The 23,346-nt window shown below is 35.7% G+C and overlaps 1 protein-coding gene across 1 annotated transcript in view; it reads left to right on the top strand.

Annotated features, from left to right (window-relative positions):
• Positions 1–23,346, top strand: part of LOC143620922 (putative LRR receptor-like serine/threonine-protein kinase At1g07650) — a 55,405-nt gene that overhangs the window by 18,781 nt on the left and 13,278 nt on the right. The window contains exons 14-19 of the mRNA XM_077092492.1: positions 20,260–20,338; positions 20,444–20,479; positions 20,577–20,617; positions 20,716–21,089; positions 21,478–21,676; positions 22,215–22,346. Coding sequence (XP_076948607.1) covers positions 20,260–20,338; positions 20,444–20,479; positions 20,577–20,617; positions 20,716–21,089; positions 21,478–21,676; positions 22,215–22,346 — 861 coding nt within the window. The remainder of the gene's footprint in view (positions 1–20,259; positions 20,339–20,443; positions 20,480–20,576; positions 20,618–20,715; positions 21,090–21,477; positions 21,677–22,214; positions 22,347–23,346) is intronic.

The raw sequence follows: 23,346 nt of genomic DNA, 5'->3' as shown, positions 1-23,346 counted from the left end.
CATTATATGTCCGGTGCAACCACTATCTAAGTACCGAATACTCTTGATAGACCTCCTTGATTGACCCTACATGCATTAAGTTTTTAAATGGACATGGGTTACCGAGACTTAGTTTTCTCGGGAAAGTCGACTATTAATCGACTAAACTTCATTTTATTTCTTAAAAACAATTTATTTCTTGACGACTCATCACTTGAAGAACAGTCCTTAGGAATCCAAGCACAAACTTGTTCCTTAGTTTTGACAATTTTGGACTTTTGTTTTCTTGATTTTAAAACTATTTTTGGTGAATCCCTAGACTTTTCAGTTTTAGGTTCCTTTTTTATTTTATCCTTTTTAGTTTTCCAAAATGGTTTTCTCTTGCATTTTACTTTATTGACTTTGGATCTCACATCCACATCACTGGCTTCACTATCAGCTTGATTAGTTCTTGAATCTGGGCTACTAAAAGCACCTTTTGGGGACTGACTAAGCCGCCTTTGAATATCAAGTTGTTGCTTGAACCAGTGCTTGCAATGTCTTGTAAGGTGAGAAGAATGACCACAAACAAAACAACATTTTCTCCTATGAGCACTATAGAACTCATCAGAGCTATAAAGTGGTTGGTGTGGTGGGAAATGTGATCCGTGAAAGGGAACATGATTATAAAACACATTTGATGATTGACCCCGATCATCAAAAACATTAGTGTAATATGGATCAATAAAATTTTGTTGATAATGACCATAGTAGTTGTTATCAAAACAATTGTATGACTGAGGACTTTGTGACTGATTAGTTGTTTGAGAAAATGATCTTTTATTTGGTGGCACATATTTACATGAAGTACTCGGTTTATTATCATTTTCAAACACTTTTATTTTACTTGAATTATCCTCAGTCTCACAACTTGATGATGAACAACTTGATATGTTCACCTCAACAGGCCTTTCCATCGACCCACTTTCTTCTACACAAACTGCTACAGAAGATGAACTACTATTAGGATTAACTAAAGAAACAACCGAATTAACACTCTTGGGAGCAGCAGGGACAAATGTCTTTGATATGGGCACATGACCAATACCATAGACCATTTCTTCCTTAGGTGGAGAGTTAAAACTAAAATGAGGAAGACTAGTATATTATTATTAAAAGGAGGTGGAACAGCAGAACTATCATAGCCTATTCTTGTCTTTATTCTTAACTCCATTTACGCCCCCAATTAATTCATTCAGCTTTTCAGAAGCTAACTCAAAGTTTTCTATGGTAATTTTTCTTTGGGTGTTATTTCAAGTTCTAACTTGACAATTTTATCGTTTAGCTCAACTACATGTCTTTCATGATGTTCGGCTAAATTTTTAGCAATAGTAACATTTTCCCTAAGTTTTGCCATATCATTACCGTGAGTGTTAATCCTAGTAGCATAAATCTTTGCAGCCTTTTTAAGATCATCATTCTGACATTTAATGCTTCGGATTTGTTCTAAGATTTTAGCATTATGATTTCTATAGTGTAAGACTTTATCTATGCAAGCTTGTGAGCAAAGTTTGTGTACCTTGGGAATGAGAGAGGCAGGTATAGGTATTCCAGCAATGTAGCTTGATGAGGTGCTTGCTTGACTACTTTCACATGCAGCACACTCGGGGATAATAGGACTTGCTTGAATGCTTACACCCGTAACACTTGTCTCATCTTTAGTTTCTTTACACCAAAACTTGATGGTAGAAGTCAACTCTGAGAGTGTTAAGGTATCCAAGTTTGTTGTTCTCTTGATGGTAATCACACTGCTGCTCCATGTTTAAGGCAGTGAATTCAACAACTTCATGTTAATCTCAGACAACTTATTTGTGATACCGACACTACTCAATTTAGTAACGAGTGACTCAAACCTTTTGATGAGAGATGCAACTGATTCTCCTTGGATATTTTTAAACATGTTGAATTCTTCTTTTAACATGTCATTTTGGCCTTCCCTTATATTGAGACTCCCTTCAAGCTTAGAATTGCAAGACATTTTTTTTTGTCAACGGGTCAAAGTCAACGGTCAACTCGAATTACTTTGACTCGATTAGATTAGAATTATTATTTTTAACCTTTTTTAATAAAATGATTATAATAATATTAAAATATAATAATATTAAAATAAAATAATATAAAAAAATTTCATTCGAAAACAAATTTCATTCGAATAGATTTTTTTATAATAATATTAAAGTAAAATAATATTAAAAAATTCCAAAATCTCATTTGAATACATATTTCAATCGAATAGATTTTTTTTATATAATAATATTAACATAAAATAGTATTAAAAATAACTTCATTTGAATTCATATTTCATTTGAATAGATTTTTTTTATATAAAATAATTATACTAATATTAAAATAATATTAAAAAAATTCCAAAATCTCATTCGAATACATATTTCATTCGAATAGATTTGTTTTTGATAAAACGATTATGATAATATTAAAATAAAATAATATTAAAAAAATTCAAAATCTCATTCGAATAAATTCAATTCATTCGAATAGAGTGATTTTTTTTTCGGAAAGATATGAAGCCAAAGATTAATAAAGTCTAAAGGAATTTAGTCTAAAAACGAATAGATTGTTCTAGATCTGAGTTTTTATACCAGATCTGAACCCGGGCACGAAAACCAAGAACACCAAAAACTTAAATTTGAAGATTTTCGGGTATTTATTTGATGTAAAGCACTCCAAAAGTAGTCGGACCACGAAGATCAACCTCAAATCTACCAAAAACAAAGATCAAAACACAAAAAGTTTGATCCGAAAACCACAAAAAGTTGAGCCGAAAGCTCTGATAACACTTGTAGGTCCTCTTTGGATAGATCTAACAACTTCTCTCGGATCAATCCGTGTTGTTACCTAGCGGAAATCACTAACAACACTCGGATGTCGGATCTTAGTTTGTAAGAAAGAAAAGATAGAAATAGTTTGTAAGAAAGAAAAGATAGAAAGGTAGAAAGTGGGTGTTTGGTAGAGAGAAAACTTCTCTTTATTTCCTTGAAGTTGGTTTTTAATTGTGAAAAGATTGGTGGAGAAATGGGGTAAAGTGACCCTTTTATATGGTCCCCATTTCTTCAAGTTTACATAACATGGTTACAAAATAAACATACTGAGATACATATTACACCAACTCTAAACAAATATAAAAATATAAAGACATACACAATCTTAAAACTAATAGAATATTGGCCCTACAAAGTTACTAAAATGACAAAACCTATTTATACTAAATAGCCTTGTAGTTTTCACCTTTGCCAATAGGTTTTCTCTTGCACCAAAGTTTTCTCGCAAGATCTTCAATATACACAAATTTCTTCAATATACACAACTTTCGCATTGGATAGCTTCACTATGGTTTTCGCATGTGAACAAGTTTTCCTATAACATCAACTCAATTAAGTTTTTGATTCCTGAGCATTATTTATAGGCTTGCCAATCTCCCAAATGTTCGGGTAAGTAACCGCACCTCAAATATCAACCTTCCTGTTGTTGCCACCATAGGCATATAGATTCTTCTACAACATCTTCTGTACCATTTTCTAAAAGAAATAACCATTTACATTATCAAACTATGGAGTCTCTATCATCTTAACCTTCAAATGTATCACATTCTCTTTGCTAAACTTCATTAAAGCAACCGGATCCATTATTCTGTAGATTTTATCCATACAAGTAATTACCGCAAGCCATGTACTATATTCTACCATTTGATCATCTTACCAAGACTGTTTTAAGGCAATGGAACAGGAATATATCTTTTCATGATTGTAGGTCTTATGAATGGATCTCAAAAACTTGTTCTTGAATCAATCCTTGTTATAGGCTAGCGGAAATCACCTACAACAACAAGGATCTCGGATCTTCTTGTGTTTGTTATTTTCTATTTTAGGAAAGAAAAGAGTTGGTGGGAGGATAAGGTTGGAGAGAGAAAGTAAGATTTGAAATTGCAAAAGGTTAGTTTGTGCATGAGAAGCTTGCACTATTTATAGTGCAAGTCTCGTGCATTCCTCTTTATTTCCAAAGGCTTATACATACGCAATGAGCTCTACAATCTCCCTCTAGTCTTTAGTATTATTTAAATCTCAAAAGGTTTGAGGGCATCGATTAGTTGATTGTCAACAAGATAGTGAACAAACTTGTTGAACTTCTCAACTATTTGATCCGTGTTACCCCGAGCTGGATCTTCAAGGGTTTGGAGAGGCGACTTGTACAACCTCATGATGTCTGCTTCGTTGAACCGCATCTGAAAGATCGCATTTGCTTGTAGTAAACGACTGCTTCACCAGTTTCAGCATCAAAGTGCCATGAAGTAAAGTCTGAATGTGTTGGGCTCAAAAGATCTCCATGACAGAATGCACGCCCGTCTTTCGGCATCTTGTACTTCCATATCTTCATTCGTTTGCCCGTTACAACATCAATCTTAGTTGGATCCTTGTATACCTTTCCCATGTTGAGCTTGATGTTCGGGAAGTCATCTTTTGCCAGCTTGTGGAGGTGTCTCTTGAATCAGCCTTGAAGCCCTTTCTCACCTACACCATCACCAGCTGCTCTTACAAAGAAGTTCATGTCAAGATGAGGCAGCGTATGCATTTCAGAGTAGTGCATATAGGTGAGATCTCCATTATGGCATCGAATAGACCAAGCCTCGTTACCCACATGCCACTTACAGTACATGATGAGAGAATCGTCATGATAAGCGACATTTCTACATCGAATACTATGATATTTTTCAAAGCAATGCCACCTTTTCTTTAGAGGCTTCTGGCTTTAGGCAGCTTCAGCAGCGTGTACAACAGGTTCAGCGACAACAGTAGCAATAATTGAAACTATATCATCACCGGTCCTAACAACAACACTTGTAGGAATGCATGAACTTGCATTATTAACTTGATCTACATCATGCACATGATCATGATTCATGAGAAGAAAATAGATGGTCAATACTATAAGTAGAGTCCACGCTTCTATCCTTGGCAAGGGATCCTGAACCTGCATTTTAATTCGCACCAAAAACAACATTAAAGTCGCTCTCTAACTCGGCATCCAGGTCCCTTGTTTCCTTGGAAGCATCACCCGTATACGGATCATCTCGAGCAGTATTATCAACATCATCATGTGGAGCAGATTGACTACCTGCCCCATCACCACCACCAATGCCATCACCATCATTATCACTTTCTTATCATCACCAGAACTGTTGTAAAACTATGGTGATCAAACAATTACATATAATAACAAGAACAAGAACACGATGATGAACGAATTCTTATTGATAAATATTGTCTGATACAATTACAAAGGATCGATGGGGTTATTTATAAACCCTACCAATCAATACAGTCGCGGCGTTTAACAATAACGGTTTCAACATAATTACATGAATGACCCCTAATCTATTTACAATGACACTATTAACCTAAACATACTTTAAACTAATAACAAACAAACCCTTATAACTAATATTTTGTTTAACTTCAATACTCCCCCTTAAACTAAATATAGTTCAAGTGAGGTCTTCATTCTTCAATATCTTCTATAATAGAGTTGGTTCATCGTCCTCCTCTTGGATCAGATTCGCCTCCTCTTTCTTTTCCCATGTTGGACATTCATTTTTGTAATGCCCAAGTTCATGACACTTGTGACACCGTATGTGACGCTTATCCTGTTGTACTCGACCATCGCCTCGACTTCTACCGGAACCCCGACCTTTTACTTGGCCACGTCCAAAGCCTTCCCGATATGAGTTCCCACAACCGCAATGCTCACATTTTTGGTGTTTGCCCATTTCCTTTTCATTCATTTTAGTGAATAGAAGTTTACCTGACACGTCTTCCTCCTTTGTTTGCTTCTTAGTGCGTTCCTCAAAAGCCTTCAATCTCCCAGCTGCTTCTTGGAACGACATCGTACTAAGATTTGCAAACTGTTCAATCGCTGCTACTATCTGAATTTATTTTTCTGGTACAGACCCCACAAGCTTTCGAACTAATCTTTTATCATCCAAAGTGTGCCCAAGACTACTTGCTTGTGATGCGATTTGACTAATCTTTCCGGCATAAACATCGAGTGATTCGTTAACATTCATCTTTAATGATTCAAAATCTGACTCGAGTGTTTCAATGCGTGCTTGCTTAACTCTATCAACCCCCACGTGTCGAACCTTTAATGCATCCCAAATATCTTTTGCTGAAGTAAGATTTGCAATTTGCAAAACCATATTTTCTGGAAGTGCTTGATATAGAAATGCGATCGCCGTATTATTTTTCTTTTCATCCACTTCCACTTCTGTTTCTGTACTTGGTTCCACTATTTCCCAAATTCCATGGACATTAAAAATTGCTCGAATCCTTACAGCCCAAATTGTGTAATTTGTGGAGTTTAGAATTGGACATTGGAAAGTCATTGACGTTCCTCCTTCCTTAATCGCAACCAGTTATTTGTTAGATGATTCGTCCCCCATAGTGTGTGCCTACTTTTCTATTCTAAACTAAAAACCCTTATACTAAAAAACTTTCTTTATCTTCCCACAAGTACTAATTGATAATACTTGTACAAGATTTAAGAAAACAAAACCTAGTTATCCTTTTGGTTCCTAATTTGATCAAACCCGCTTCGTTGTTGAAAGTCAAACCTGCCTGCTGTTGATGCCAATCCTGCCAATCTGCTGTTGACAATCAAACCCGCCTATTTGCCGTTGACAATCAATCTCGCTTCTCCGCCGTTGATCATGATTCCCCTTAACCAAAAACTAAACCGTTTGTTTTCCTATCGTATCAATTTATTTTCTACCCAATAATCAAGACTTGCAATATCTTAATGTTGAGAAAAATAACACTTTTATCTTCAACAACTTCTGTTGTTTTCCTTATCCAGGCAACAAGAACAAAAAATCTTACTTTTCTTGTTTTGTTTGCCTTTTTCTTCCAACCAACCAACAACAAACAAAACAATAATTGATGATGATGGCCAAAAAATAATCAGCCCTCAAACTTTCTGCCTATTCTTAATCCCACCGAATTCAGAAATAATGAATTTGGAATTGAAAATATCAAAGTGCAATAATATATACTTAAATTCTTGATTGCCTCGTATATAATATCACTAACCAATTCCTTTATTCATGAACAGACTGATGCAGATGCAAAACAAACAATGATCAAACCTTTAATTCTGAACGATGATGACTATGTTTCTGATTTCAGTTTTCCGATAATAAACATCCCAATCAACCAATATTCTGAAATAAACAACCGATGCCTAATCTGACTCTATTCAGAATCGATTTCTTGATTTGAATTCAACCAGGCGATTCTCTTGAACCCTTCCTTGTTCTTCCTTTAATCGATTTTTTTTTCAATAACCGCCGATTGATTTACGTTGATGTTAATGGCCTTTCCCAGAACGATTGATAAACTGCTCTGATACCACTGTTGTAAAACTATGGTGATCAAACAATTACATATAATAACAAGAACAAGAACACGATGATGATGAACGAATTCTTATTGATAAATATTGTCTGATACAATTACAAAGGATCGTTGGGGTTATTTATAAACCCTACCAATCAATACAGTCGCGACGTTTAACAATAACCGTTTCAACATAATTACATGAATGACCCCTAATCTATTTACAATGACACTATTAACCTAAACATACTTTAAACTAATAACAAACAAACCCTTATAACTAATATTTTGTTTAACTTCAATAAGAACCGCCAATATTACCAACACCACTAGCATCACCACCACTAACTCCGCTCGCACCAGCACCATCACCAGGTTGACTAGGACTAGCCGTATCAGACTGTCCCGTCTTCTTCTTGTTGTCTTTGTTATTGTTGGAGTCCTCCCAGCCCTTGAATACTTTCTTTACTCGCCTCTTCAGATCAGCAGTGTCCTCATTTGATAAGGTAATAAGCTCAGAAGCAGCTTTATACCTTTCTATCCGGTCTTTAGTGTCTCTTGGAGGCCTTCTTCAAAAAAGAGTCAAACACCGACTCATTAACTATATCAGCATGATGAGGCTCGGCAAGTTGCACATGTTCCTCATCAACTAAGTCTGACCCCTTCTCTGACCTCTTCTCTAGTACAGTATACACTGGTTTGGGCACCTCGGGCATCGTATGATAAAGTAGCAAGTGCACAAATCTTGGATAAAGTGACCATCTATTATCCATAACCGAGTGTGCGTGCATGCAGAGAATGAAGAACTTGGAGTAACTGAATCCAACTTGTTTACCATCGAAACCAACAACCCCACCCGGTCAATCCTCAAACTATCGAATCCTCCTTTCAATTTAGAAAGACGGTGTGAGATGATGTGGAACAAGTACTTCAAGATACTTTTTTCTCAAAGGTCCCTGAGTCCGTATCATATCCCATTAACGTCACAACATCCTGTTCATCCTCCTTTTTGAACTTTTTGAAATGATGATTCGGAGCATCTCTAATCTTTAAAACTCTTCTGATGTCACCCTCGTCAGTAACCAACTTCTTCCCGCCGCCTTTGTAGTAATAATCAACCTGACAGATTTGTCTTTTGTTTTCATGGCATTTTCTCATAACCCTTCTACCCTGCACGTATGAATATGAGGATCGGCTATGATAGCTTAGGAGAGTGGTTAGTTCTGTAATCCCTTTCTCATGGAAATGAACACCTTATGCTTCGGGTTTGTAGGGATCTCTAAAGGTGCAAACATGTTATGTCGCTGTAAGATAAGATCAACTGAACTCATTACTACTGATACAATTAGAGACAAATTATAATGCAATTAGAGACAAAGGTAAAATTAAAATTAAAACAGAAACAGAAAATTAAAAAAAAATTAAATTTTTGAAAATTTTTCTAAGTGATGAGAATCGCGCTGGCATACAAATCGCATTCGCATGCTGGTCACAATCGCATTGCAAAATGCGATTCTGATTGGTTTGCATTTTTTGATTGGATTGCGATTGCGATTCATGGAGGACGCGATTGGGATTCAAGGATGTTGCGATTAAGAATTTTTGAGAAAATGCGATTCAATCAAGAATGCGATTCGCATAGTTTAAGTTTCTCCAAAATTCAATTCTCTTTAGATCCTGGGTCGCAATCTCGCGTTTAACGCACTTGCACAATCCCTTTGCATTACCAGCATTTCATTTAATCCAAATATGAACTTAGAAACTACCAAAAACCTAGAAAATCTAAAGTCCTATCAAATCTGTATAAAAACTCAATTAAATCAGTACGAGAGTCCTTTATGACGTTGATAACAAGAATCCATTATCAATTTTCGTTTCAAACAACACCTTTTTATTTCAAAACCATTCGGTCAGAATCAACCCGTGAACAACAAGATCAGTTAGATTGAAACCGATGAACTACCTTAGGAGATGATTCTATTATGATGTTTAACAATATGAATCAAGTGTAAAATCGTTTGCAAATCGGAAAATTAGGGTATGTAAGTTTTCTATAGAGAGAGATGAGAGTGTTTGGTTTTTGAAAAGTGACAGACTGAAAGAGAAAATGAATTCCTCTTTATATAGGGTTAGCCTATCTTGCGATAGGGGTCAATCCTCTAAAGTTTTTGAAATATTTTACACTCTTAACCCTCGGAATTTGGAAATATTTACCCTTTAAAGACCGAAAAATATTTAGACACCGAACCCAAACATTCAAATATATAAAAGATATTTTTTAGTCCACTCGTTTGACAACGTTTGTTCAATGGACCTTGTCGTAAAGCAAATGAAAGCTTAAAGTGTAAAAGATAAATAAAATAAAGCTAAAAGTAATATTAAATGAAATTAAAATAAAAATAAAATAAAAATAACATAAAAATAAAGCAAGCTTAAGAATAAAGTTTAGGTTGAAAATAAAAAAAACAAAAATAAAAGTTTGAAAATATACATTTGATAAAATATATGCAATAAAGACTTATAATTAATTTTTACAAATTTTCGAGAAAGATCACAACGTACATCAAATCATATTGACATAGATACTCTATGCAACACGTCTATTTTGGTTGTAATTACAACTCTAAGTCAGATTGACTACCAATATATTGATCTACTTTTAAATTACACATGTGTTTTCAGAATCTTATAATACTTATTAAGTTATAATTAGGCATAGACTGTGTGATCCCCACTTATTAGGATAATGATGCCTCATATCTATTCTCCAAGCTTATCTGCTTTCTCTAGATCACCTTGAATTAACTCCGACCCCCAATGATTGGTAAATACATTTTAGATAGACTAGCTTTCAAGCCATTTTGTAAAACTTTTACAAACAACAAAGGTTGAACCACATACTTACATGCAGTTCAACTTACATGCCTCTTATTCGAGCTGTTTAGTACTTGGGGCTATCAAACTTATTTCACCACATTAAGTAGTTCTAATATGCCCCCTTTTGTTTGCTAATTATCAACATTTGTACTGATATTAAACACTTAAGCTCTTTTGCAGTTTTTCTGCGTTTTCTTTTGATTTTTAAGCATTTAAGAACTGTCTATTTTTGCCTTTTCTTTTGAATTTTCAATATTTAGAAACAAAAACAACAAATATTTTTATGGTGACAAACCATTAATGGGCTCGTGTATGACTGGATAATTACATTCCTGCCTATTATTTGGAAAGATGTATCTTGAGACATGCACATTCTTTCAAAGGAAAAAATCACTTAATCCAGCAGATTTTAGTTTATATTACTTGAGTTCTTACTAGACAGGTAAAGCCTATCGAGCACACCAGATTCCGAGCTTATTGTTCTTTTTAGCCTACTTTATACATGATCTAGAAGCATTCAGTCAATTTCTAATCATTTTCCAATGGTCGGATCAATTTTTCAAAATTTAAATTTCCCGTCTAAATGAGAAAACCTTCTTTTTGCAACATTTCTTGGTTTTTTTAAAAGATAAAGTTTTAAACTTAAACTATAAAATATGAATATAAAATCTTTTTGCTTATTCTTAAAATTAAAGTTAAACTCTTTTTGGTGAGTTATGGTAACTCATTTTCTCCCTATAATTTGTGACGTATTTGAAAATATTTACAAAAATATAGTATAAATTTAATCAAAGTTGATCATGCCAAGCGATTCGACAAGATATTCGAATCGGGCACAATTAAAGGCTTTAGTAAAAAGTCTGCGAAGCTGTAGTCAGAGAGGACTTCTTCAATATTGACAAGTATTATGTCATAAAAGGCACGAATGAAATGCATTCAGATGTCAATATGTTTTGTCTTTGAGTGTTGGACCAAGTTTTTTGATAATACATACCGTTGCATCGTTATCGCATTTGTTGTGGTGTTAAAGAAATTCAAACCGTAATCCAGCAGCTGATGTTGGATCTAAATCACTTGTGAGCAGCAGCTGGAGGCATAAGTGTATTCAGCTTTAGCAGGGAAGGTGGATACCGCTACTTCTTTCTTGATTTGCCAAGAGATTAAGCGATCACGCTAGAACTAACATCCTCATGTTGTTGACTTTCGATTTAAGTTGTAGCCATCATAATCACTTTCGATGTAAGCATGTAGTATCAAAGGAGAATCTTTTGGATACCATAGAACCAAACGAGGCTTTCCCTTGAGATACCGAAAGATACGTTTGACAGCGGTTAAGTGTGACTCCTTAGGGTTTGATTGATATCTGGCACATTACAAAAATGGAACACAATTTCTGGTCTGCTTTTCATGAGATACATTAGGGAGCCAATCATAGACTTGCAAAGGTGTTGATCGATTGACTTTCCCGATGAATCTAGGGCTAACACTGGTCTTGTAGGAATCGGAGTGGTGAAAGGTGTAGCATCCTTGAACCCATACTTTTGAATGATATGTATGTAAATATCTTCATGAATCAAAATCCCGTCCTTCTTCTGTTTAACTTGTAGGCCCAAAAAGAACGTCATCTCTCCCAAAGAACTCATTTCAAACCGATTCTGCATCACCTTTGAAAACTCTCTACACAGATCATCATTCGTTGACCCTCAAATAATATCATCAACATACATTTGGACTAGGATCATATCACTTGTTTAAAAAAAGTGTCTAATCAATAACACCTCTCTTATAGCCATTTCCCAATAAATGTTCTGCTAAAATGGCATACCAAGCACCGTGCTTGTTGGAGACCATAGAGAGTTTTGTCAAGACGATAAACATAGCATGGACGATCAAGATTTTTAAAACCTGGTGGTTGCTTATCATAAAACTCTTCCTTCATTGTTCCATAAAAGAAAGCAGTTTTCACATCCATTTGATACACTTTGAAGTTCATATATTATTTTTATGCTAAGAAGATAAGAATAGCTTCAAGTCTAGCATGAGAGCATAGACTTCATCATAATCAAGACCTTCACACTAAGAAACAAAACCTTGTACCACAAATCTTTCTTTGTTTCTTATAATCAGACCCTTGTCATCATTCTTGTTTCTGAACACCCACTTAGTACCAATCGGTTTCTTGTTCTCCGGCTTTTTCACAAGTTTCTGATCATTTAGCTTCTTGAAATGTAGTTACTATTTTTTCATACCTTCAGCCAAGGAATTCTCTTTGAGAACTACGCGATGATCTTTAGGTTCAATCTGAGAATTAAAACAAGAAAAAAGACATATGTTGATAGTTTCAGACTTGTTTCTAGTTTGGACGCCAACAGATGGAGAACCAATGATGTTTTTACTGGGATATGTTCTATGAATGCTCATATGAGGAATCAGATCCACTTGAAGGTCAACAATCAGATTTCTAATAGGGTGGAAAACTCTTGGGGCTTTGCTAGAACGTCATTTACCGGTTGAATATATTCTGGTTGATCAACTACATGTACTTGAGCAACGGGACTGTCCCAAAAATTTTCCATGAATGGAACTTCAATTGCTAGAATTGGAGTAGAGTCAGCAGTGTTTGAAGCATCAGAAGGAACTTCATTTGCAACAGCTTCTTCAGCAGTCGCAGGTGCCCCATTTTTAGAGGGAGGAGGCATGTATATAGATTCAACCACACTTGGCTCTAACTGAGGATCAACTACAGGCTTTGTGGGAGTTGGATCAATGTTGTTTTCAATGTTGTCAACTAACATATAAGGGGAATCTGAGTCAACTTCTTCTTCATTAAGAACTACATTGGTTGTATATGCGGCTTGAGAAGCTGGATTAACTACAGCCGGTTGAGTAGCTATAGGTAATACATTTCCAATTTGAGGACCGCCCGACACATTTACATGACCCAGACTTTCTATAAGAGCATGAATTAATGTCGACTGAGATATTGTAGCTGAAGTTAAAGAAAATGTAACTGGAGGGGTAAACAGAACACAAACCTGGTTGAACAGATAATCATAATTAAACATCCAATATGGACCGGTGCCTGCATTTGACTTGTTTACTTCTTTCCGGTCAACATTGAAGGATTCCATAATTACATCTGCCCCTTTTATTGTAAACCCGATAAGCGTTTTTGTTAGAATCATATTCTAAAACAATAGGCTTTATGGCCTATCGCCAAAGGATAAATTAGACCAAACAAATCCATGTGTAACAGCAGAAGAATGGAATCTATAGAATTAACAGTTTTAGGCATGTGAGGGAGTTTGTGTTGTTTGCATTTAGAACATGAAATACACTTTTCAATAGTTGAAAAGGTTTTAACAGGCAAACCCCTCGCATGCTCACCTTTGATAAGTCTGTTCAAATTCTTGAAGATGACATGACCAAGACGTGCATGCCACAGCGATGAATTATTCTCTGAGGCCTTAGATATCAAACATGAGGCAGTTTGTTGTGAATACGAACTTCTCATGTCCATTATGTAAGCATCATTATGCCTTGGAGTAGGCATAATAATACATTCCTCAGGTTTTTTAAAACCTGGTTTTAAGATAAAGCATTCATTTTCTGTAAACAATGTAAAGTATTTCTTATCATAAATTTGGGATACGCTGAGTAGATTGTGATTGAGTTGTTCGACGAGATTGACATCCTCTAAAGTTAAAGTGCCATTTGAGACCTTTCTCCTCTTAGTTATTTCCCCTCCCATGTCAGCTGCGAAAGACACAGATCCACCTTTGAATGGTTGAACGTCAAAAAGTAAGAATTTATCTTCCGTTATATGTCGGGGTGCAGCCACTGTCTAAGTACCAAATACCGGTTACATGCCTCCTTGACTGACCCTAACTGTCATTAGAAATTAATAAGACATGGTTCCTGAGACAAAATTGTCTCGGGTAAAGTCTCCAAATTTTATGTTATTTTTTGGAAACATGTTACTTCTTGGTGAATCGTCACATGAAGAACCATCCTTAGGAATCCATACAAAAACATGTTGTTTGTTTTAACGGTTTTGGACTTTGTTTTCTTTATTTTCAAAACATAATCCTCATTTTCTTCAACCTTTGGATTTCTTTTCTTTTCCTCCTTTTTGGTTATCCAAAAAGGCTTTTTCTTTTTCTTGTTTTTATTAACCTTGGATCTCACATCCATTTCACTGGTCTTCACTTTCAGTTTGATTAGTCCTTCACCCAGAGAAGCTAGCAGCTGTTGATAGAGACTAATTAAAGTGCTTTTGCATATCTCTTTGTTGCCTATACTAGTTCTTGTAATGTCTTTCAAGGTGAGATGGTTGCAACACACAAAACAGCATTTCCTACTATAAACCCCATATACTTATCAGACCTATAAGACTGGTCATAGTGCAGAGTGGGTGATCTTTGGAAGAATGGATCGTGACTGTGTTGACCATTGAATTTTTTATCACGATCATCAAAAGTGTTTGTGTAGAAAGACTCAACATAATTATGTTTTCTATAACCATAGTAGTTGTTCTTAGTAAAGTTGTAAGATTGATGATCTTTTATGTGATTAGTTGTTGGAGAAAAATATCATTTCCACGGTGGAACATATTTACTAGAAGTACTAGTTGATTCACATTATCAAATACTTTGCTTTTATATGTATTATCCTCATTCTCAGAACTTGATGAAGAGTAACATGGCATGCTCATATCAACATTCTCATTTAAATTTACACTATCTTCAACACAAGAATCATTTCACACATTAACACAATCAACATCTGAAATAATATCAATGTTTTCATCCAAAATATCGTGAGCAATGCCAACATTAACATTTTCACAATTTACATTAATATCCAAAAATGAGTTTGACGTATTTTGCATAGAAACACAATTATTATCAGTACATACATAGTTGACATTAGATTGTTTTAAATTCACGTCACACTCAAAAAGTGAATTTAAAACTCCATTCTTCTCACAACTCATGCCATCCCTCAAAGATTCCATAAACCATTTCGTCTTTTGGGGGAGTGTTAAAACTAAAGTGAGGTATGGGTGTATAGTTATGATTAAATGGTGCTGGAACAATATCATATTCATAACCAATACCTTTCTTTTGTTTAACTCCCATTTGTGAACCAATAATACCATTTAGCTTATCAGGGCCATTTCAAACTTATCGACAATTATTTTTCTTTTGGAAAGATCAAGCTCAAGTTTTTCAATTTGAGCATTTAAACTGGTTACTCGTTATTTGTGAGAATCAACTTGTAAATTTGCTTCAAATAACTTTCGATGTAAGTTTTCCATGTCATCATGATGAGTGTTAACTCTATAAAATCTGGTTGACACCTTGTAGAACCTTTAACTCTAATTTGGATTGAAGGTTTTACAATTTGAAACCAAACTTGCACTCTCGACGAAGAATGCTTCTGAACGACCTAGGCGCATACATAAAATAAACCCGAAATGAATCATAATATAATTTGAACAAAAAAACCCAAACTGATAAAGATAACACATGTTTGAACGCCGGAATTTGTAGAGATAAAAATGGCGGTGAGGTGTCGCCACATATGGTGGATCAGATAAAGATAGAAGTTTTTCTGGCTAAACTGGGGTGCCACACATTTCATATAAGATCAGGGATGGGAGATTGGGTTAGTTTGGGCATGTATGGAGACGATAGAAAACGTCATCTTTTAGATATTTGCGTTAATTCTATGATCAAGTTTGATAAAATGTTGCGGGACAATTTTGTAATTAATACAAAGTATAGTTTAGGTTTCTTTACGCAACATTTGTAAGTTAGGGGGTCTTGCTGTAAATATTAGGCGGTTATTGGCGGTTATTGGCGGTTATAAAGTTAGTTATATAACTACCAGGTAGTTATATAACCGCCAGAGGTGATTAATTAACCGCCATGATGATGCCTATAAATAGATGTTCAACATAAGTGTCGGTGGGGCCAAGGTTTTGCGGTAGGCCGAGGAATGTTCAACCAGGATGAGATTCGGTTGATGGTTACAAGGATTCTTTCATGAGTGAACCGGGCATGATAATGGATGATATCTCGAGGAATGTCCAGGGTGTTCCCTATGCCGCGAACAATAAGCCATTAGGGTTCAAGAAGAAAGATCGGTTACTTGAATGTTAAGTTTGGGAAATAAGGTTCAAGAAGAAAGATAGTTTATTGGAATGTTAAGTTTGGGAAAGATTAGAAGGTTCAAAAGATCAAGATCATTGCATTCAATCATCATTCAAGAATTTAGTGGCGGTTAGTGGCGGTTAGTGGAGGACCCAAAAACTGAGTGGCGAGGTTCGCTGCGAGTCTTGTACATCAAACAATTTTTGGTGTAAGGGCGAAACAATAAAGAAGAAGAGGATGGTTGTGATAGTTCGGTGACGGTTATAATAGGTTCAAGGTTTAACGAGTCAGGTGTGACTTGTGGTGTCGGCTGCAGTGTGATCTGGAGAAAAAGATGCAGCGACGGTGGTTCGTTCGTTGGAACCGATTCAGAGTAGGAAAGGGTTTGGTCATTGATGGCAGTCAGGAAGTGAAAACTATGTGGCAACATCAAAAGCGGCGGCAGGCTGCGGGTATTAATGTGTAGGGATATGTGTTTTGCATTCAGGTTTGGGAAATAGATCATCACTGATGGTGGTTGGAATCCCGGTGTTTTGTCCTGATCACACAGAAGGCGTCCAGAGGGCTATTTGAATCCAAAGGTATTAGAAACACAAGAAGTCAATGGTTCGAGGGTGACCGAGTGCGTTCGGTCGTTAATAAATGGCGGGCAGTACTTCTATATGCAATATAACTGGGGAGAACCGAAGTTCGGCATGTGGCTGAAGGAATTCGATCAGAAAGCGTGTTGGTCGAGGACTGCACAAGGTGTTCGCAAGGAAAGCGAAGAGTGAGAAGGAAGGCCATTTACTGAACCATTAAGATGCGAGAAAATACAAAACAAGACGAATCAAGACCAAGTGAAGAAGACTCAAACTTGGATCAACAATTAGGGTGTGAATGTTGGCCTTAATTGTTTGATCAAGTTTGATAAAATGTTGCGGGACAATTTTGTAATTAATACAAAGTATAGTTTAGGTTGTTTTATGCAACATTTGTAAGTTAAGGGGGTCAATATTAGGTGGTTATTGGCGGTTATAAAGTTAGTTATATAACTTTCAGGTAGTTATATAACCGCGGAGGTGGTTTATTAACCGCCATGATGATGCTTATAAATAGATGTTCGATATAAGTGTCTTGTAACAACGTTGATCGTATAATAAATATTGTTTCTTGTTCGACTAATAAAGTTTGTGTTTCGGTGTCATCCCTTGTTATTCTATTTCTTTATGTTATGTTCTTGATTGTTGGTTGAATCGTGATCTTCTGGGTCCTGCATTAGAAGTGTCGAGGCTCTCAGAGTAGAGTGGAGGAGAAGAGGTGTGCCCAAACTAATGTTGGATAATCTTGATGGTTCAGGTAGAGTATGGGACAAGTCGGTCACGGGTGAGAAGTTGGTTGATGGATCAATGGGTCAAGTATTTTTGTATTTAATAACATGTTTGTTTTTTTAACAAGTTTTAGTTAGTTGGTTAGATAATGGGCTTGTAATCCCAGGTATTTAGAATGAAGTTAACGTGTGTTTAGAGTTAGTTTGTTAGGTATATTAAATAATTGGTCATTTATTCATCGTATGCACGCTTTCATTCAATCAATAGAAAGAGTCGATCAACAGTTTCGATCAAAACCAATGTTATCTGATCGTGTGTTTCGAGGCCTGAACCAACATTTGGTATAAGAGCCTAGGGCAAGGCTATGAGTGGGAAGTAGGGATGAGCACGGTATCGTACCGGTACCGAAAACACATATCCCGAAAATCTCAAATTCTTGGTACCGGTACCAGAACCGAAATATTCGGTTTGGTACCGGTACCGGGACGGTAACTGTATAAAAGGTAAAAAATCGGGATATACCGGTACCGTACTGTACCGGTACCGTACCGATCCCAAAACTTAAAATTTTGGTACTGATTCGGTACCGACGGTACCAAATCGGTACCAATTTTGGTACCGCCAATTGAACCGGTACCGATTTTGCTCATCCCTAGTGGAAAGCCTCCGCTGCGGGCGGGTGTGCCGGTTAGTGGAGGGCAGGTGTGAAAGAACGCATTGAGGAGATAGTGAATGAAGGAAATATATTATTCAGTAGTGATTACCGTAGAGAGAAGAAAGAAAGAAGGAAGGAACCAACAAGTTCTATGTGAGTCGTAGAAGAAGAAACAAATGATCTATGTGATCGTAGAATGATTGTGAGTGAGTAGCAGAGACGGGCAAGAAGAAGTTATGTGTGAACCGAGAATGGTTTTGAGTGAGCCTAAAGTGATAAGGAAGAATATGATGTGTGTGATCAAGAAAGAGTTATTGGTGAGCCATACAAAGATTATGTGTGAATCAGATGAAAAGACGAGATCAAGAAAATATGTGTTCTACATGAAGAAGTTCTATGTGAACAAAAGGAAGAGTCAAATATGTGTGATTCATGTAAGAGAAGAAAGAAAATAATTAATCTATGTGATTAAGGCGTTTTTGGTTCTGTGTTATACCGATTGAAATCGACCTGTGTGAGTCGAAGAGATAGTTGTGTGTGTATCGTATGTGTGAAGCATCGAAGACCTAAGTGGTTATGTGAAAGTCGAGCAAGAGGAATTGTGTGAAAGAAGAAATGATCAACAACATGTGTAGAAGAAATCGAGACCATCTTGATGTTTCTGTGTGAAACCGAGCTGAAGATAATTTGTGTGTTAGTGACTAAAAAGACAGGTGTTGTGGACAAGTCAAGATTGAAAGCTTCAGTGTGGAACAAGGTTAGAGTACTTTGAGGTTTCGTGTGGAGTTGCAACAAATCTGCATGATCAGAAGAAAAACGAGGCAGTGAAGAGGAGACAAAATTATAGCCAGAAAACGGTTCTTTGTGAATCGAGAAGTGTGTTGATCCGTGTGATCAAGATAATGGGTTGAATGTTGGATAATCTGATGGTTCGGGTCGAGTACAAGTCAAGTTGGTCATAGGTCAGAAGCTGGTTGATGGGTCAATGGGTCAAGTATTATAGTATTTAATCACATATTTGTTTGTTTAACAAGTTTTAGTTATTGGGTAAACTAATAGGATTGGTATCCATGGTCTTTAGGATGAAGTTAACGTGAGTTTAGAGTTAGTCTGTTAGGGTTATTGAATAACTGGTCTTTTATTCATTGTATGTACGCTTTCATTCAATCAATAGAAATAGTCGATCAAAATTTGCAATCAAATTTAGTGTTATCGTTATCTTATCTGATTGTATGTTTTGGGGCCTGAGCCTACAACTGACACAAGATGAGTAAATTAAGCAAGAATTAGTAGACTTGCAACTCTCTGAAGGCATGTTCGTTGCTAATAGTTTTTAAAGGCGTAAGGAAAAAAGAAAAAAAAAATTTAGGGAGGCTATTGATGTGTGTTAGCTTTATGTTGGTGTCTAGGATCATCAAACCTTTTGTTTGCCTTTTGGCTAGGTGTCGGTTCTAGGTAATTTGCAGCTAGTTCAGGATCTTTTTATTACGTTCTATTTTTCTGTTAATTATTTTCTTCTCTTCTAGTAAACACTATATGATATTGTACTTTATGAAAAAAGTGAAGTTTTGTTGAGTCAGGGTTTATTAATTAGGAGCAACTTTCCTATCTCTAATCTCTTGATAGGTAAGGTTTGCCTTCATTTTATCCTGCCTAGACCCAACTCCATATATAGACCATCTCTAATTAACATATTACTATGTTTACGACCCCTAACATTTTTGAACCTCTACATGTATTATGTTATACACTTGGACTCAAAAATGTTTTTATAAGATTTCTCGGCCATAGAAATGTTTTGATGCTAGTTAATAAATGACTTTGTATATTCTTAGGTAACTCGCGTTTCGTAGTGGATCTTTCCTACAACCACTTTAGTAAAGAAACCGTGCCTTCACTTTGTCCTAACTCAGTGTAAGTTTTGTTTTGAATCATTGTATGTTTTCAGATTCTAGATACTTCTTTCTTGTTCACATAGTACTTGATGTTATATTTATGCATGGCCTCTTCATTTACTAGGAACTTATTCCGAAGCTACATTGGCGTGAATGAATCGTAAGCTTATACCCTATTTCTAGTACTCTTTATTATGAATGGAACTTTAATTTAACAAAACGCACATACTATTTTTTGCATGTTTCATTTGATGCAGTGACCTTGCGAACTGCTTTAGCCAATATCCTTGCTCGAAGAGTAAGCAATATTTTGTAGTGATATTGAACTTCCTTCTTAAAAAAAAAGAAAAAAAAAGCTAAAATGGTCCATATTATGTGTCTATTTTGTTTCTCTAGGCTACAATTCAGTTCATATCAATTGTGGTGGGATAGAAGTCACCATAGGGAACAAGTTTTATGAAGCAGATGATCAAAATCCAGCTGGACCTGCAAAATTTAGTCCTTTCAATGATCATTGGGGTTTTAGTAGCACAGGAAATGTATGGAATGATCATAATTATATATATACAGCAAATAATGTTTCTAGACTCACCATGAAGGACTCTAAGCTTTACACAGTAGCTCGCCGCACTCCATTATCTATCACTTACTATGGCCGTTGCTTAGTAAATGGAGGGTATAAGGTGACACTACATTTTGCAGAGATAGTTTTCAGAGATAATAGATCTTACCAGAGTCTTGGAAGGCGTGCTTTTGATGTTTATATACAGGTTGAATGTTAATCTAGCTTGCTTCTAAACTTTTTAGAATTTTCTTATTTACATTTCACTTAGAATTTTAAAAACCGAAAAAGGGTTTTGCTAGCTACACCACCCCCAATATTATTTCACAGCATCTAAAGGCTGTCCACAAAACACTCAAAAGACAGTTTTGACCAAAAGAGTCAAACTTTGAAAATTATTGGTCTTAACGGTCGTACGACTAATATACGGACAACTATTCTAATCATAAATGGCCAAACTATGACTTTTTTTGTCAAAACGGTTGTCTGAACTCTATATGGACGGTCATCTACAACTGTGTGGGATTTAATGTTTGATGATGTCTATTACTGATCTCCAAAGAATGGATTTCATTTTTCCTTCCTTTTTTATGCAGGGTGCAATTAAATTAAAGAATTTTGATATAAAACAAGAAGCAGGAGGGGTTGATAAGGCAGTAATAAAAACAATAAAAAATATTCATGTAACTAATAAAACATTAGAAATTCGGTTTCAATATGCTGGGAAAGGCACAACCGTAGTCCCGGTGAATGGAGCATTTGGACCTCTAATTTCTGCCATTTCTATGGAATCTGGTATGCTCAATGTCCACGAGTTTTCGCTTTTCATCAACAATTGTCACTGGCTGTTTGGTAGCCTCCTAATTCTATTTAGAGGCAACCTCTGAATCGGTTAGAGGTAGAGTGTGTTTGGTACACTTAAAAAACACCTCTTAATAATAGTTTATTGAGCCTATTAGTGGATAAGCTTTGTAAACATGCTAAATGATTTGGAGGCTACCTCTTAATCGGCCAGGTCTCTTAATAGTTCAACACAAGCGGGTTGCCACTGCATCTATCTACTTCTATAGTTCTTTCACACAATATTTTTTCTTGAAAATTTAATACTTGAAATCATTACTTTTACACTTTCCTTATAACATAAATACTGATAAATTAATATGTTATTTTCAAAAAATTTATGAAAGTGTGGATAAAAACTTATATATATGAACCTTTTCAACCCACCAATAATAGATAGGCCACTATAATTTGCACTTTCCTAGTAGCATAAATAGTTATCATTTAATATATAATTAACCTTAGAATGCTGCTAATATTTTGCTTTCCTTAGAGACCAAGCATGGCCAAACAAGTACATTCAGAGTCATTGGAACAGTGACTGCGGTGTTGTGTCTCACTCTCATAGTCGTTGGTATTGCATGGAAGAAAGGTTATATACGGCACCAAATATCACGAGAAAAAGGTATTTTGATCTTAGTATACTTAAAAAAAATATTTCACCTAAACACGACCAACATGGGCACAATTGTATTTTATAATTCATTCTTTATAGTTCTTGATTGTATTTCTTTTATGCGTGTTATATGTATAAGTTTTCTATAACCTATAAGAGTTGGTATCAGAGCTACGACTCAAATTGTTTAAAGAATTCATTTGATCTTGAAATGATTGAACCTTAGAGATGGTGAACGCAAAGTTTGATCTGGAGAATTTTGATAGTAAGAATGGATTTGGTCTATGATGGGTGAAGATGAGGGCTCTTCTAGTTCGTCATGGTATTAGTGATGCATAGTTGGGGGGAGATGGATCTTCTAGAAGAGAATAACCGATAATGAAAAGAGAGACAAGCACATATAGACATTGTACTGATCGAGTTTGGGTAATCGGGTACTCAGGGAAGTTTTGGAAGAAACAAGGTTGTTGGTGTTTGGGCAAAGCCTGAAATTCTACATAATGAAGTCAAGAAGAGATTGTATACATTTCAATTGGTGTCAACTAATTCTGTTGAAGATCATACTGATGAATTTAATAAATTTATATTGGATGAGGTTGTGTTAGATGAGGAAGGTAGAGCCATTATCTTCTAAAGAGTGTGCCATGTTATATTTGGAGGCCAATGATCGTGCTTTCAAAGGTGGCCAAAGAAAATGGTCATAAGTTGGCCTACGATGCTCCCTTTCAAGCGCACATCCAGTCAAATAGAAGCTTGAGACGAGGAACACGTTGTGGCAAATGCCTACAGCGGTTTTCCCCTTGTGTGAAGCCCAAAAACGCCTCCTAAATACAGTTATGGGTTTTTTTTTATGTTTTTTCATCAGTTTTTACATTTTCATTTTTGGGTTTGTGTTTGGGCCATGGCCTTTTTTGGCCCATTTCGAATTTAAAAGTCTATTTATATGATTCTAATGTAATATGAGAAGGCAGACTTGAATTCTATCAATAAAGAATTTTCTCTTCATTTT

This window comes from Bidens hawaiensis, unplaced genomic scaffold, assembly GCF_021521415.1.
Source record: "Bidens hawaiensis isolate Kalapana, Puna unplaced genomic scaffold, B.hawaiensis_p1.1 tig00002735_1, whole genome shotgun sequence".
Lineage (NCBI taxonomy): Eukaryota > Viridiplantae > Streptophyta > Magnoliopsida > Asterales > Asteraceae > Bidens > Bidens hawaiensis.
Note: the sequence above shows the minus strand (reverse complement) of the source record. Positions and strands in the feature narration are given on the sequence as shown.